This window comes from Hesperophylax consimilis, chromosome 20, assembly GCF_061612785.1.
Source record: "Hesperophylax consimilis isolate HC1 chromosome 20, BYU_Hcon_1.0, whole genome shotgun sequence".
Classification (NCBI taxonomy): domain Eukaryota; kingdom Metazoa; phylum Arthropoda; class Insecta; order Trichoptera; family Limnephilidae; genus Hesperophylax; species Hesperophylax consimilis.
The window spans coordinates 10,503,727-10,520,227 of NC_142855.1; the positions used below are offsets into that span (position 1 = coordinate 10,503,727).

Here is a 16,501-nt window from a genome sequence, read left to right on the forward strand (position 1 = left end):
ACATTATTCTTCAGCATTTGTTGTATAGATTCTTGTTTAAACTCCGGCTAATAATACTAGTGAAAAAATTATTGTCACATTACTGTTCTTAACAAATATGAAGCGTCTCTAATGTACATGAAACTTATCAGTGGTGTCAAACCATTTTTAATAATGAATGCTAATATAATTGTTATTTAAATACAAACACTTTTAGTGGTAAGATACTGCGAGGAACCAGCATCATTGCAGTCGGGAAACACGCCAAACACGCGTCCGACATATGTTGTACGCAGTTGACATTTGCCACATGAGTTCAACATCTCCGCTCTGGAACAATTTCCCGACCTCTGTGTTTCCTCTCTCACAACATGGGTCTCTTCAAGACAAAAAAATAATAAAACAATTTTTTGTAATTCTGTAAAAACAAAAATTTTTACTTTTCATCTTGACAACTCAACTTAGCAACTAACAAAAAATAACCCTAATCGCATCCCCAAAGATGACATAAACCCTTAGGGAAATTATTACATGTAGTTAAGGTACAAAAATAAATAAAAAGATCAAGTTGGGCTTAAAATATAATTGATTTTATAAATCAACAGTTGTCACTTAAATCAGTTGATACAATATGTTATACATATATTCATTGTTACTAATCTATATATAGTATATTATATTCATATGAAACATTCTAAATAAGCACAACATACTAATAACAAGGACGACCTTTCCATATCACAAAGCATCACCATTTTAATTTCGTAAGATTGACAAAAATACAAAAAAGTTTTGATATTATTGTTTAAATTCATAATTGGGATGCCTTAATTTAAATTCAGACAAACAAAACCGAATTGAACTTTCACGGACGGACGCTCCTTTATCTATCATGGACTGCACTATGGACCATACGCTGTGTCGTACAGCCTCGACGAGAGCTTCACCGCCACATGCGTTGACGTCAGCTCCTCGCTCCAACAGGACCCGCACCACATCCCACTTCCTGTATTCCGACGCCCTCGTTAGTGCTGTACCCCCACGTGCATCTGCATTGTCGGGGGCCGCCCCCTGCTGCAGGAGGTATTCCACGACCGGGAGAAAGCCTCTTTCTGCAGCGTAATATAGTACAGCATTCCCGAGGTAGCATACGGCATTGACATCAGCCCCGCGTTGCACCAGATATTCTACAGTCGGTAAATGGCCTCCATGTGCTGCTAACCGTAACACTGAAGGCCCGTCTTTTTTTGTATAGTTTATATTAGCACCATGCTGTACTAGATATTCTACTGCCGGCAGATGCCCCAGCCGTGCTGCTAGGTGCAGTGCTGACAAGCCCTCCTTATTTGTACAGTTGACATCAACACCGTGTTTCACTATATAGTCTACAGTCGGTACATGGCCTCCACGTGCCGCCGTGTGAAGTGCAGTTTCCCCGTGTTCATTTCTAAAGCGGATATCAGCACCGTGTTGTACGAGATATTCTACTACAGGCAGATGTCCGTATGCTGCTGCTCTAAGTGCGGATAGACCGTATTCATCTCTACAGCTGATCCCAAGGCTACTTTGCATGAGATATTGTACAACAGATAAATGTCCTCCTGTTGCTGCCCTGTCCATTGCGGTATCAGTGACTTCGTTTGTATGGTGGATGTCAGCACCGCTTTGTACAAGATATTCTACTACAGGCAGATGTCCTTTTGCTGCTGCTCTTTCAAGTGTGGATAGACCGTATTCATCTCTACAGCTGATCCCAAGGCTACTTTGCATGAGATATTGTACAACAGATAAATGTCCTCCTGTTGCTGCCCTGTCCATTGCGGTATCAGAGTCTTCGTCTCTATGGTGGATGTCAGCACCGCTTTGTACAAGATATTCCACTGTCAGAATGAACCCCGCGCCTGCCGCATACATTAAAGCAGACCTGCCTTGCTTACAACGCATATTAATGTCCGCCCCGCGCTCTACAAAGTACTTGGTGATATTCAAAAAGCCGAAGCACGCAGCGGTATGAAAAGGATTCTCCCCGAAACTACCTCGCTGCGCCATCAATACAGCAAAGGGGACAGAAGTTTGCTCCGCAAGCAGCTTAGCAATATCGAGGCGGCCAAACTGAGCAGCGTAGTGAAGGGCAGTCAGCTCCAGTGGTTTTTCTATATTATTAACCAATAAAAAGTAGTAACGTTCTGTATCATTTTGTAACCGGTTAAATAAAACTGTCCTCACCAATTCAATGTCATTTTTGAATATGCCTTCGAAAAATGGAATCACTTCTAAAAGTATTTGGTTTAATCTTTCAAGCACTCTTGCGGTGTCACAAAGTATATCGACAGATTCTTTCAAGTAATTTGTAATATGAAATGTTGGCTTAGTACGAGACAATAAACTAGCGAAAACAACTTTTTCCTTAAGTTCATAAGAGCAAGTTTCGATACTTTGTAAAATTATTTTTAATATTCTATTAAATAATAAGTAATCTTTACTGTTATGGAAAGTTTCTGACAAATACTGATCTACTATATTCAGAGCCGTGTTATTATTCATGTCGTATTGTATAATGAAAGAGACAAAGGAATCCTGCGTTCTTTCTATTTTCATTCCGCTGAGTAGAAGCGTGACAATGTGTTCATTCCTTTCATGGACTGCGATATGAAGAGCAGTCTGGTACTCCTGATTCCTAAATATGACACTGTCTTCGAGCCACAGTTGACTAATATTCTCAGCGATGAATTCAAGCGCATTTCTTGACATTTCTTTTTCATTTAATTCGACATTCATAAACAATCGGATGGTATTTCCAGCCGGGTGCATCAGTATTTGTGGCAAAAGTATTTCTTTGACAAGCCGATCCCTGCAATGGAGGTCTCGTTGATTGAGCCAATAGACGACTATTTGTGCACAGCAATACTCTGCGTATGTTCTGTGTACAAATAGGAATTCTCCATTCCTCGTTGAGTGTACCAAGCCGTGTCTGTTTAATTTAATTAGCCACTCGTCCGAAATAGCATCAAAGTTGTCATTGTAAAAATCAGAAAAGAAAGTCCTGAAACCGAGTTCACCGTGTTTTTTGGTTAGAGATTCGTAGTATTCCAGTATTTCATGTTCGTCTAACGCTTTACTTTTGGCAGTTTTATCGTGCAAATATATTTCAAACTTCATTTTAACAAACCTTTTGTAGAGATTGGGTGCACTGGCGATGTTGATCTGCTCATTTAAAACATTCGGAGACTGGAGCAACAGATGACTCTGTGGCCTGAAGACTTCAGCCAGCATCTTAAGTTGCAGCGGAATCCCCATGAAACAGTTCATGTCGGGCCCCAGTACTTTCTTGGCTTCAAGGAGCACCTCTGTTGCATATGCCTCGAGTGCCCCTTCCTCTTGCTTTCCATAATCTCTCAGCTCCAGAGAGAGGCAGGAACGCCAATACACAACTAAAAACTGCACTTGTTCTTTTAGATTGATCGGTTCAAATGATGTAGAAAATTGCCTTAACCGTCCTTCTAGCAAATCTTTCAAATATTTGCGCGTAGTCATGTATATTTGAACGGAAGGTTTGCTTTGTAAGAAAACCAAGAGCCTGACGAGTTTTTCTTTAGCGCTATCTTTCTTTTGAATGTAATCATCTATCTCGTGAAATCCGTCAAACATCAAAATAACCCGTCTGGAACACGTCTCATTTTCTAACAAATACTCCAACAACCTGTGAGCTGGACTAGAGCTGTCAGCCTTCGTGTAACACTCGCTCAGAAGAAAGGTGGCCACGTTTTGAGAAGTAAGCTCCTCTGATAAACCGTCAATATGCGCTGGAAAATGTTTCAATTTTATATGTATGACCCATGCTGATTCAAAGAGCCTCGACAAGCTGGCCAGAGATGTAGTTTTCCCCGTTCCGGGCTCGTCCATTATGATCACCAAGTTGTGTTCTGTTCGGCTCAAGGTCAGCTCATCCATGGATTCGTAGTCTGTGGACACGCAAGGACGCAAGCTCTCTATGGACCCGTGGGAATATCGCCACTCCAAAATAAGTTCATCATTTGCACAGCTATTATTTGAGTTTTGAAAACTATCATCACTTGCGCAGTTATCACTTGAGTTTTGAAAACTATCATCGCTCGCAGAACTTTGATCACTCTCATCACCATCGTCGCTTTCACGTCTTTCAGCGATCTTACAAAAATGAATATTTTTGTTAAAATGTCTTTGAATAATTTCTAACTCTCTTTCCTTTGTGGGCGCAATAAGTACGCTTTCTGAGAACTCTGCCCTCTCTGTACAATCCTCTATGGATGCCAAGAGCGAGACTTTATCTTCTTCACTGTAAATAACAAACAGATCATCGGCATGTTTATTTTGTGTGAACTCTCGCAGGTCAATATACGCTTGATGGTAAAACATCCTAGACAAATAAAAATCTATGTTGAATATTCGTGTGCAGTAAACATCTCTCCCAAACACTTGGAGTAGATAGATAGTTTTGTGTTGGTTCTTGTTGCACGTATTTTTAAAGGAAAGTTCTGCATCTCCCTCGGAGAGGATGATCTCTTTCCCCGCGAGCCACTCCCAATCGCCCCCTATCTCCAGCTCTTCGTGGCTCAAGCCGCTCATCACCACGAGAACATTAGGCGACTCTACGCAACGTAAGATGCATTCTATGCTTGTTTTGATATTTGTTTTAAACAGCGGCATTTGCAGATCACCGGGAGAGGGACGCGTGTCTTTGATGAAAATGACATAGTCTTTGTTCGTGGCAATATTTTTTATGCAATCTGAACTCAGAAACTGGATGGAACAGTTTTCTCCCAAAAACTGTCGAAAGCTGTATACTTTATCAGCAAAATGTATAATGTTTCGTTCAAAGAGTTTGTTTTGTGATTCCTGAGTAAAGTCCATCAAGGTAATGCTTTCTTCAATCAATGGCGTTTTAAGAAGTGAAGAGTTATTTACGGTTATTGGCTGTGAGGTGCAAATCACAAGTTTTTTGCCGCTGTGAATGTGGTATTCGATGAAATCATTTAAGGACGTGCCTCGGATAGCGGCTGAAGCGCAGTCCAGGAACAGAAGGTCGTCTTGGCAGCGTGGCGATCCGTATATATCCTTCATTGTTTGAAGTCGTGACCAATCCATAAAGGTGTGACTGCATTCAGAGAGGTATTTAGCACGGCGATCTGAAGAATTTGCATCAGTCATTTGATTGAATATATTTTTCACCCTGGCCATCTGGAAGTTGCTATCTGTATTTAATATGCATAGAACTCGGTCAGTATCGGAAAGCAGAAAGTCGCGGAGGCCGATGGAGTCTGCAAAGTCTAATGCACATTTCGGTATGGACAAGTTGACGTAGTGCTGTCCCTCAGCGCGGTAGAACGAGTCAACAGCTTGAGGAAATGCCGCAATCTGCTGCTTCACTGCCTCGGTGAACTCGGGCCTCAGCCACCGCATCAACTGCTTCAGCCTGTTAGTAAGTTCAGCCAACATTACTTTGGAATTGCAGATTATTGTTCCTTCAGAATGATCTATTTCAAAATCAGGAAATAATTCTACATTTTTCAATTCGAGATTTTTCCTCGAAACAAATTCATTTAAAATCTTAGCATTCGTTTGTTGCTTTTGAATAATCAATAACTGATTAAGAATGTTTAATTCGTCTTCGGAAAAATCCTTAAAATGACTTTTAACAGTGGATTCTAGTTCTGATTGCGATCCGAAAGCGTCCACCTTGTACCGTTTTGCAATTTTTTCCAAGCGGGGTTTTTTAGTTTCCTGTTCAAAATCTGCGTGGTAATTATTGTCATGGTTCAATGCTTGTTTCCCAAAGAGTGAAGAAAATTCGGCACCGTCCTTAGCCCAGTCCGATACTTTGCTGATATTCAATGGAATTTTGCTAAAAGCGTCCACGAAATTAGACATTGCGTGAGTCTTGACGTTATAGAGAGCAGTTCTCTTATCTTTCCAGTCCAAGCTAGATACATCATTTAAAACACGAAAGACTGTTCCGAGATGAGCGCCGCACGTGTTAATACGGTTTGGTGCTGACACATAAACCGTGATGTCTAACCTGTTCAAAATATTGGTCCTGTATCTGTCGTAATAATTGTCACATACTTTGTCCAACATGGCCTTTGCGCCCGGGCTGTCAAACACCACAGTCTTAGCGTGTACTCCACCCCCGGCGTCCTTGGTCAACGCTCCGTCTGACACTTTCAAAAACTTGACGGTGAACGCAGTTATCTGCGCCAGCCAGCCGCCGAGGGAGTGCCCCGTTATGGTTAGGTTGTAACTCCTCCCATTTTGAGTATTTGCAGAAAGCATCACTTGGCTGATAAGAGCCGTGAAAGTTACTGCGGAATTCATGCAACTAGTGTATTTGGTTCCGTAGATTCCGAAAGCGTCGGTGAACAGCGCTCCTGTGCTGGTTGGAATGGTCCCTCTGTGGGCAACCACCACTTGCTGCAATCCAAAGTGCGTAAAAGCTGCACCGAAATATCCGTTGGTTATACCCGAGTTGGAGCCGGTAACCAACAGACGCCAACCCGGCGGTAGAACCATCCTTTCCCCGTAAACTAGATCCGTTTCCCCGGAATCCTTCTGAGTGTAGGCCAGGTCTGCAAGCAGCGCCAGGGTGTGGTCAGTGGGGTGGGGTTCTGTATGAAGGATGTCCAGGGGATGCTCTGCCGGTGACTCCAGAAGGGAACGAACCAAAAGATGTAAGTTTGAGAACTGCAGCAGTAATTGTTTGTCGACTTCCATGGCTGTGAAGGCTCCTGTACCTGAAACAATTAATCAACTATTTGATGCCACAACACTTCACAGGAATGACCTATCAATAGAAGATCGATCAAAGTGGACCAACTAATGAACTAAGCGGACAAACAGACGAGACGCGGATAGGGAAATTATTATAGATGGATAGCAACAAAGTTATAGCTACGTACAAAATAATCTAATTGATTAACCCCTCATTGACCGTTACATTTATATTGTCCATCACTATCATAAATTTACCCCGTGCAGGGATGTACGCACTCGTAACTAGGTACCTTCATAATCGTATTTATAGGTTTTTTAAATGATGAGTTAATACAAAAGAAGATGTAAAAAGGGAACAAATTTCACATGACTTGTAACAATATTACATTGTGCTTGATGCATAGCAATGGTTCACATAGCCGACAATCTTACACAGGTAGTGCCATAAAAATATGAATCCGTCCCCAACGGGATAGGAAATTCTCGAATAATTATTAACAACTATTTTTTCAGACCAAATTGAGTTGACAAAATTCAGTGAATCGACCTCGTTATAACAGTCAACATATAGCGGTGAACTCGCTATTGCCGTGATGTGTTCGTACACGCTAATCTCCCAAACCGCCCAACTGATTTCAATGAAGTTTTGTGAATACATACGGTTGGTTCCATCTTGAAATATAGGATACTTTTGTACCCGATAGGTGGCGCTGTTGTTTAGATATAATTTTTTTTTTTACTTATTAATTAGAATATCCGTGATTTTTCACAGGTCGTGCTAGTAACACCATTTGTGTATAATAATTTTAAAATTTGCCGTTAATAAACTTACCTGTCTAGATCACGCGTCGCACGCCTCTCCGAGTCTGGACTTGGCTAATTAAGCAGAAGGTGTATCGAGGCCAAGTTGTGTGGATGACTATTCCCTCTGCTTGTCCCTGAGGGAAAATGTCGCAATGGTTAGTTCAAATGATTATATAATGTGGTCAAACTGGACTATTTGAATTTTGGCTAATATTTAGGCAAGGAACCGGATACCACCAAATTTTATCTTGAAATGATTCAATTTTGTGGTTTATTCCTTATAGGAAAAAGTGGTCATATAATAGAATTTTCAACTTAAATAATAATACATATGTAAATATATTCAAAATCTTAAATCTCTGAAGGTTCTTCACCAACTGCTTTGAAATTTTAACACAACTTTGCATTCGAATACGCGTGTGTTTTTATATACCTTTATTATCTAGATGTCACCGGTAATATGTAAAAAAAAAATGTCACTGTTGGATACAAAAGCAATCCGCACTATTGTTTCTCTATTTGCACAACATTCATATATCATACATACTGTTTCTCCGCAGGGACAGGCAGAGAGGATACACCGCCACACAACATTCATATATCATACATACTGTTTCTCCGCAGGGACAGGCAGAGAGGATAGACCGCCACACAACATTCATATATCATACATACTGTTTCTCCGCAGGGACAGGCAGAGAGGATACACCGCCACACAACATTCATATATCATACATACTGTTTCTCCGCAGGGACAGGCAGAGAGGATAGACCGCCACACAACATTCATATATCATACATACTGTTTCTCCGCAGGGACAGGCAGAGAGGATACACCTCCACACAACATTCATATATCATACATACTGTTTCTCCGCAGGGACAGGCAGAGAGGATACACCTCCACACAACATTCATATATCATACATACTGTTTCTCCGCAGGGACAGGCAGAGAGGATACACCTCCACACAACATTCATATATCATACATACTGTTTCTCCGCAGGGACAGGCAGAGAGGATACACCTCCACACAACATTCATATATCATACATACTGTTTCTCCGCAGGCAGAGAGGATACACCGCCACACAACATTCATATATCATACATACTGTTTCTCCGCAGGGACAGGCAGAGAGGATACACCGCCACACAACATTCATATATCATACATACTGTTTCTCCGCAGGGACAGGCAGAGAGGATAGACCTCCACACAACATTCATATATCATACATACTGTTTCTCCGCAGGGACAGGCAGAGAGGATACACCGCCACACAACATTCATATATCATACATACTGTTTCTCCGCAGGGACAGGCAGAGAGGATAGACCTCCACACAACATTCATATATCATACATACTGTTTCTCCGCAGGGACAGGCAGAGAGGATAGACCTCCACACAACATTCATATATCATACATACTGTTTCTCCGCAGGGACAGGCAGAGAGGATACACCTCCACACAACATTCATATATCATACATACTGTTTCTCCGCAGGCAGAGAGGATAGACCTCCACACAACATTCATATATCATACATACTGTTTCTCCGCAGGGACAGGCAGAGAGGATACACCTCCACACAACATTCATATATCATACATACTGTTTCTCCGCAGGGACAGGCAGAGAGGATACACCGCCACACAACATTCATATATCATACATACTGTTTCTCCGCAGGGACAGGCAGAGAGGATAGACCTCCACACAACATTCATATATCATACATACTGTTTCTCCGCAGGGACAGGCAGAGAGGATACACCTCCACACAACATTCATATATCATACATACTGTTTCTCCGCAGGCAGAGAGGATAGACCTCCACACAACATTCATATATCATACATACTGTTTCTCCGCAGGGACAGGCAGAGAGGATACACCTCCACACAACATTCATATATCATACATACTGTTTCTCCGCAGGGACAGGCAGAGAGGATAGACCTCCACACAACATTCATATATCATACATACTGTTTCTCCGCAGGGACAGGCAGAGAGGATACACCTCCACACAACATTCATATATCATACATACTGTTTCTCCGCAGGGACAGGCAGAGAGGATAGACCTCCACACAACATTCATATATCATACATACTGTTTCTCCGCAGGGACAGGCAGAGAGGATACACCTCCACACAACATTCATATATCATACATACTGTTTCTCCGCAGGCAGAGAGGATAGACCTCCACACAACATTCATATATCATACATACTGTTTCTCCGCAGGGACAGGCAGAGAGGATACACCTCCACACAACATTCATATATCATACATACTGTTTCTCCGCAGGCAGAGAGGATAGACCTCCACACAACATTCATATATCATACATACTGTTTCTCCGCAGGGACAGGCAGAGAGGATACACCTCCACACAACATTCATATATCATACATACTGTTTCTCCGCAGGCAGAGAGGATAGACCGCCACACAACATTCATATATCATACATACTGTTTCTCCGCAGGGACAGGCAGAGAGGATACACCGCCACACAACATTCATATATCATACATACTGTTTCTCCGCAGGGACAGGCAGAGAGGATACACCGCCACACAACATTCATATATCATACATACTGTTTCTCCGCAGGGACAGGCAGAGAGGATAGACCGCCACACAACATTCATATATCATACATACTGTTTCTCCGCAGGGACAGGCAGAGAGGATACACCGCCACACAACATTCATATATCATACATACTGTTTCTCCGCAGGGACAGGCAGAGAGGATAGACCGCCACACAACATTCATATATCATACATACTGTTTCTCCGCAGGGACAGGCAGAGAGGATACACCGCCACACAACATTCATATATCATACATACTGTTTCTCCGCAGGGACAGGCAGAGAGGATACACCGCCACACAACATTCATATATCATACATACTGTTTCTCCGCAGGGACAGGCAGAGAGGATACACCGCCACACAACATTCATATATCATACATACTGTTTCTCCGCAGGGACAGGCAGAGAGGATACACCGCCACACAACATTCATATATCATACATACTGTTTCTCCGCAGGGACAGGCAGAGAGGATAGACCGCCACACAACATTCATATATCATACATACTGTTTCTCCGCAGGGACAGGCAGAGAGGATACACCGCCACACAACATTCATATATCATACATACTGTTTCTCCGCAGGGACAGGCAGAGAGGATAGACCGCCACACAACATTCATATATCATACATACTGTTTCTCCGCAGGGACAGGCAGAGAGGATACACCGCCACACAACATTCATATATCATACATACTGTTTCTCCGCAGGGACAGGCAGAGAGGATAGACCGCCACACAACATTCATATATCATACATACTGTTTCTCCGCAGGGACAGGCAGAGAGGATACACCGCCACACAACATTCATATATCATACATACTGTTTCTCCGCAGGGACAGGCAGAGAGGATACACCGCCACACAACATTCATATATCATACATACTGTTTCTCCGCAGGGACAGGCAGAGAGGATACACCGCCACACAACATTCATATATCATACATACTGTTTCTCCGCAGGGACAGGCAGAGAGGATACACCGCCACACAACATTCATATATCATACATACTGTTTCTCCGCAGGGACAGGCAGAGAGGATACACCGCCACACAACATTCATATATCATACATACTGTTTCTCCGCAGGGACAGGCAGAGAGGATAGACCGCCACACAACATTCATATATCATACATACTGTTTCTCCGCAGGGACAGGCAGAGAGGATACACCGCCACACAACATTCATATATCATACATACTGTTTCTCCGCAGGGACAGGCAGAGAGGATACACCGCCACACAACATTCATATATCATACATACTGTTTCTCCGCAGGGACAGGCAGAGAGGATACACCGCCACACAACATTCATATATCATACATACTGTTTCTCCGCAGGGACAGGCAGAGAGGATACACCGCCACACAACATTCATATATCATACATACTGTTTCTCCGCAGGGACAGGCAGAGAGGATACACCGCCACACAACATTCATATATCATACATACTGTTTCTCCGCAGGGACAGGCAGAGAGGATACACCGCCACACAACATTCATATATCATACATACTGTTTCTCCGCAGGGACAGGCAGAGAGGATACACCGCCACACAACATTCATATATCATACATACTGTTTCTCCGCAGGGACAGGCAGAGAGGATACACCGCCACACAACATTCATATATCATACATACTGTTTCTCCGCAGGGACAGGCAGAGAGGATACACCGCCACACAACATTCATATATCATACATACTGTTTCTCCGCAGGGACAGGCAGAGAGGATACACCGCCACACAACATTCATATATCATACATACTGTTTCTCCGCAGGGACAGGCAGAGAGGATACACCGCCACACAACATTCATATATCATACATACTGTTTCTCCGCAGGGACAGGCAGAGAGGATAGACCGCCACACAACATTCATATATCATACATACTGTTTCTCCGCAGGGACAGGCAGAGAGGATACACCGCCACACAACATTCATATATCATACATACTGTTTCTCCGCAGGGACAGGCAGAGAGGATACACCGCCACACAACATTCATATATCATACATACTGTTTCTCCGCAGGGACAGGCAGAGAGGATAGACCGCCACACAACATTCATATATCATACATACTGTTTCTCCGCAGGGACAGGCAGAGAGGATACACCGCCACACAACATTCATATATCATACATACTGTTTCTCCGCAGGGACAGGCAGAGAGGATACACCGCCACACAACATTCATATATCATACATACTGTTTCTCCGCAGGGACAGGCAGAGAGGATACACCGCCACACAACATTCATATATCATACATACTGTTTCTCCGCAGGGACAGGCAGAGAGGATACACCGCCACACAACATTCATATATCATACATACTGTTTCTCCGCAGGGACAGGCAGAGAGGATACACCGCCACACAACATTCATATATCATACATACTGTTTCTCCGCAGGGACAGGCAGAGAGGATACACCGCCACACAACATTCATATATCATACATACTGTTTCTCCGCAGGGACAGGCAGAGAGGATACACCGCCACACAACATTCATATATCATACATACTGTTTCTCCGCAGGGACAGGCAGAGAGGATAGACCGCCACACAACATTCATATATCATACATACTGTTTCTCCGCAGGGACAGGCAGAGAGGATACACCGCCACACAACATTCATATATCATACATACTGTTTCTCCGCAGGGACAGGCAGAGAGGATACACCGCCACACAACATTCATATATCATACATACTGTTTCTCCGCAGGGACAGGCAGAGAGGATACACCGCCACACAACATTCATATATCATACATACTGTTTCTCCGCAGGGACAGGCAGAGAGGATACACCGCCACACAACATTCATATATCATACATACTGTTTCTCCGCAGGGACAGGCAGAGAGGATACACCGCCACACAACATTCATATATCATACATACTGTTTCTCCGCAGGGACAGGCAGAGAGGATACACCGCCACACAACATTCATATATCATACATACTGTTTCTCCGCAGGGACAGGCAGAGAGGATACACCGCCACACAACATTCATATATCATACATACTGTTTCTCCGCAGGGACAGGCAGAGAGGATAGACCGCCACACAACATTCATATATCATACATACTGTTTCTCCGCAGGGACAGGCAGAGAGGATACACCGCCACACAACATTCATATATCATACATACTGTTTCTCCGCAGGGACAGGCAGAGAGGATACACCGCCACACAACATTCATATATCATACATACTGTTTCTCCGCAGGGACAGGCAGAGAGGATACACCGCCACACAACATTCATATATCATACATACTGTTTCTCCGCAGGGACAGGCAGAGAGGATACACCGCCACACAACATTCATATATCATACATACTGTTTCTCCGCAGGGACAGGCAGAGAGGATACACCGCCACACAACATTCATATATCATACATACTGTTTCTCCGCAGGGACAGGCAGAGAGGATACACCGCCACACAACATTCATATATCATACATACTGTTTCTCCGCAGGGACAGGCAGAGAGGATACACCGCCACACAACATTCATATATCATACATACTGTTTCTCCGCAGGGACAGGCAGAGAGGATAGACCGCCACACAACATTCATATATCATACATACTGTTTCTCCGCAGGGACAGGCAGAGAGGATACACCGCCACACAACATTCATATATCATACATACTGTTTCTCCGCAGGGACAGGCAGAGAGGATACACCGCCACACAACATTCATATATCATACATACTGTTTCTCCGCAGGGACAGGCAGAGAGGATACACCGCCACACAACATTCATATATCATACATACTGTTTCTCCGCAGGGACAGGCAGAGAGGATACACCGCCACACAACATTCATATATCATACATACTGTTTCTCCGCAGGGACAGGCAGAGAGGATACACCGCCACACAACATTCATATATCATACATACTGTTTCTCCGCAGGGACAGGCAGAGAGGATACACCGCCACACAACATTCATATATCATACATACTGTTTCTCCGCAGGGACAGGCAGAGAGGATACACCGCCACACAACATTCATATATCATACATACTGTTTCTCCGCAGGGACAGGCAGAGAGGATACACCGCCACACAACATTCATATATCATACATACTGTTTCTCCGCAGGGACAGGCAGAGAGGATAGACCGCCACACAACATTCATATATCATACATACTGTTTCTCCGCAGGGACAGGCAGAGAGGATACACCGCCACACAACATTCATATATCATACATACTGTTTCTCCGCAGGGACAGGCAGAGAGGATACACCGCCACACAACATTCATATATCATACATACTGTTTCTCCGCAGGGACAGGCAGAGAGGATACACCGCCACACAACATTCATATATCATACATACTGTTTCTCCGCAGGGACAGGCAGAGAGGATACACCGCCACACAACATTCATATATCATACATACTGTTTCTCCGCAGGGACAGGCAGAGAGGATACACCGCCACACAACATTCATATATCATACATACTGTTTCTCCGCAGGGACAGGCAGAGAGGATACACCGCCACACAACATTCATATATCATACATACTGTTTCTCCGCAGGGACAGGCAGAGAGGATACACCGCCACACAACATTCATATATCATACATACTGTTTCTCCGCAGGGACAGGCAGAGAGGATAGACCGCCACACAACATTCATATATCATACATACTGTTTCTCCGCAGGGACAGGCAGAGAGGATAGACCGCCACACAACATTCATATATCATACATACTGTTTCTCCGCAGGGACAGGCAGAGGATAGACCGCCACAGAACATTCATATATCATACATCTGTTTCTCCGCAGGGACAGGCAGAGAGGATAGAAAGAAGTGTAAGGAGAATATATGACGTAAATGCGAATGGTGGCAGAAGTCGGGGACGGCCGAGGAAAACATTGCACGATCAAGTGAATCCAATACTCGAGTCAGGCCATGTCAAGAATCAAGAAGAATAATTTAAGAGTATGTATGAATGTGAATGAGGAAAGGAAAGTTTTTTGGCCGTCCTTCCTCTCTGCCTACCCCGAGGGGAAACAATGTGATAGTTTGTTTTTACTAGGCAGACATTATGGAAATTACACCGTGTTTCAACTGAATTACTACAAGAAACAACGATTTACATCGGTATAGATGGCAAAAGATGCATTTATAATTATATTTTACAACAAACAACTAAATTGACTTGAAAAACTATAACTTAGCCGCCATTTTGGTTTCGATTGAGTTTTGTTTCTTTCAGTCTAAGAACCTAACCTAATTTGTGCGTGTAAATAGTTGTTTATTGTAGTAATTGTTGAAATAACGTGTAATTTCCATATAATCTGTGTCTAAAAGCGTGGCGCTTTTGGAAATAAGGTAGTGGTTAGATAATAAGAAGTGTTTTAGTTTACGGAAATGGAAAACAATACATACTAATACTTTTGTTTTCAGTAGTAATTATTGGTAGGTATTTGAAAACACATGTCAATTTTTTATTGCGTGAAACGTGCAACGTAATCAGTCAACTTTACTAACGTTTGGGGATCCTTTCTCTCTACCTACACCTGTGGAGAAACTGCGTAACGGTTAGTTAGTTAAATAAAATTATCATGACTTACCACGCCTCTGTGTGAGATGAAATAATAAACAATATGTGGTATGAAACAAACGAATGACAGCTCTATTGGTGCTGCGACGACGTATAACTTTAAAACTTCACAATGAATTATGGCAAGATTCACTTAGCACCCGGCTTTATATACTGTATTACGGAAAGAAACAGGAAATTTGTCGTGTAAACTAGTACTAACTTATAAGATGATACACGCGGTCATAAATAAATCAATCACCACGCGGTGGAATGGCGTCCATAAATTAATAATGATGTCATTGGCGTCCATACTCCATGTCCAAATAGAAACCCAAAGAAACCGTTATCTAATTAGAGGTGAGGCGTATTTATCGTACCCAGTAAAAGTACCGGGTATTTTCATGCGATACTTTGTACTTGTGACAAATCTCCAAAATACCTGGTTCCAAAATACTCGCAAGTATTTTATACTAATAACAATAATAAAACAAAATGATCTCTTGTGAGTTGACGTGTTGTTCTTGTATTTATTTTGCTTATATAATGCACTTGCATAATGTTGATTGACTAGATCAGCGGTCGGGGAACCGGGGTAAATTACCCCAAATGGGGTAAAAATGGTTTTTTTTTGGGGTAATAAGGAAATTTTTCTGTTTGCTATTTTGGAAGACTGAAAATATTACTTTTGATGACATCAAGGATTAGACGTG

General features: G+C 42.8%; 1 protein-coding gene across 2 annotated transcripts; it reads right to left on the reverse strand.

Annotated features, from left to right (window-relative positions):
- Positions 1-431: 431 nt before the first annotated feature.
- LOC149414062 (uncharacterized) lies at positions 432-16,095 on the reverse strand. Of its 2 annotated transcripts, XM_089643963.1 has the most exons (3): positions 15,820-16,095; positions 7,559-7,664; positions 432-6,746 (listed from the first exon to the last, which is right to left on the reverse strand). In XM_089643963.1, the coding sequence occupies exon 3, from the start codon at positions 6,724-6,726 to the stop codon at positions 778-780; it is 5,949 nt and encodes a 1,982-aa protein (XP_089500089.1). In that variant the 5' UTR covers positions 6,727-6,746; positions 7,559-7,664; positions 15,820-16,095; the 3' UTR covers positions 432-777. The 2 variants fall into 2 exon arrangements, with proteins under 2 accessions (XP_089500089.1, XP_089500090.1); XM_089643964.1 differs by lacking the exon at positions 7,559-7,664.
- Between the last annotated feature and the right edge of the window lie 406 nt (positions 16,096-16,501).

Coding starts and splice junctions, on each gene's coding strand:
- LOC149414062 (XM_089643964.1), bottom strand. CDS start 6,726: ATGGAAGTCGACAAACAATTACTGCTGCAGTTCTCAAACTTACATCTT.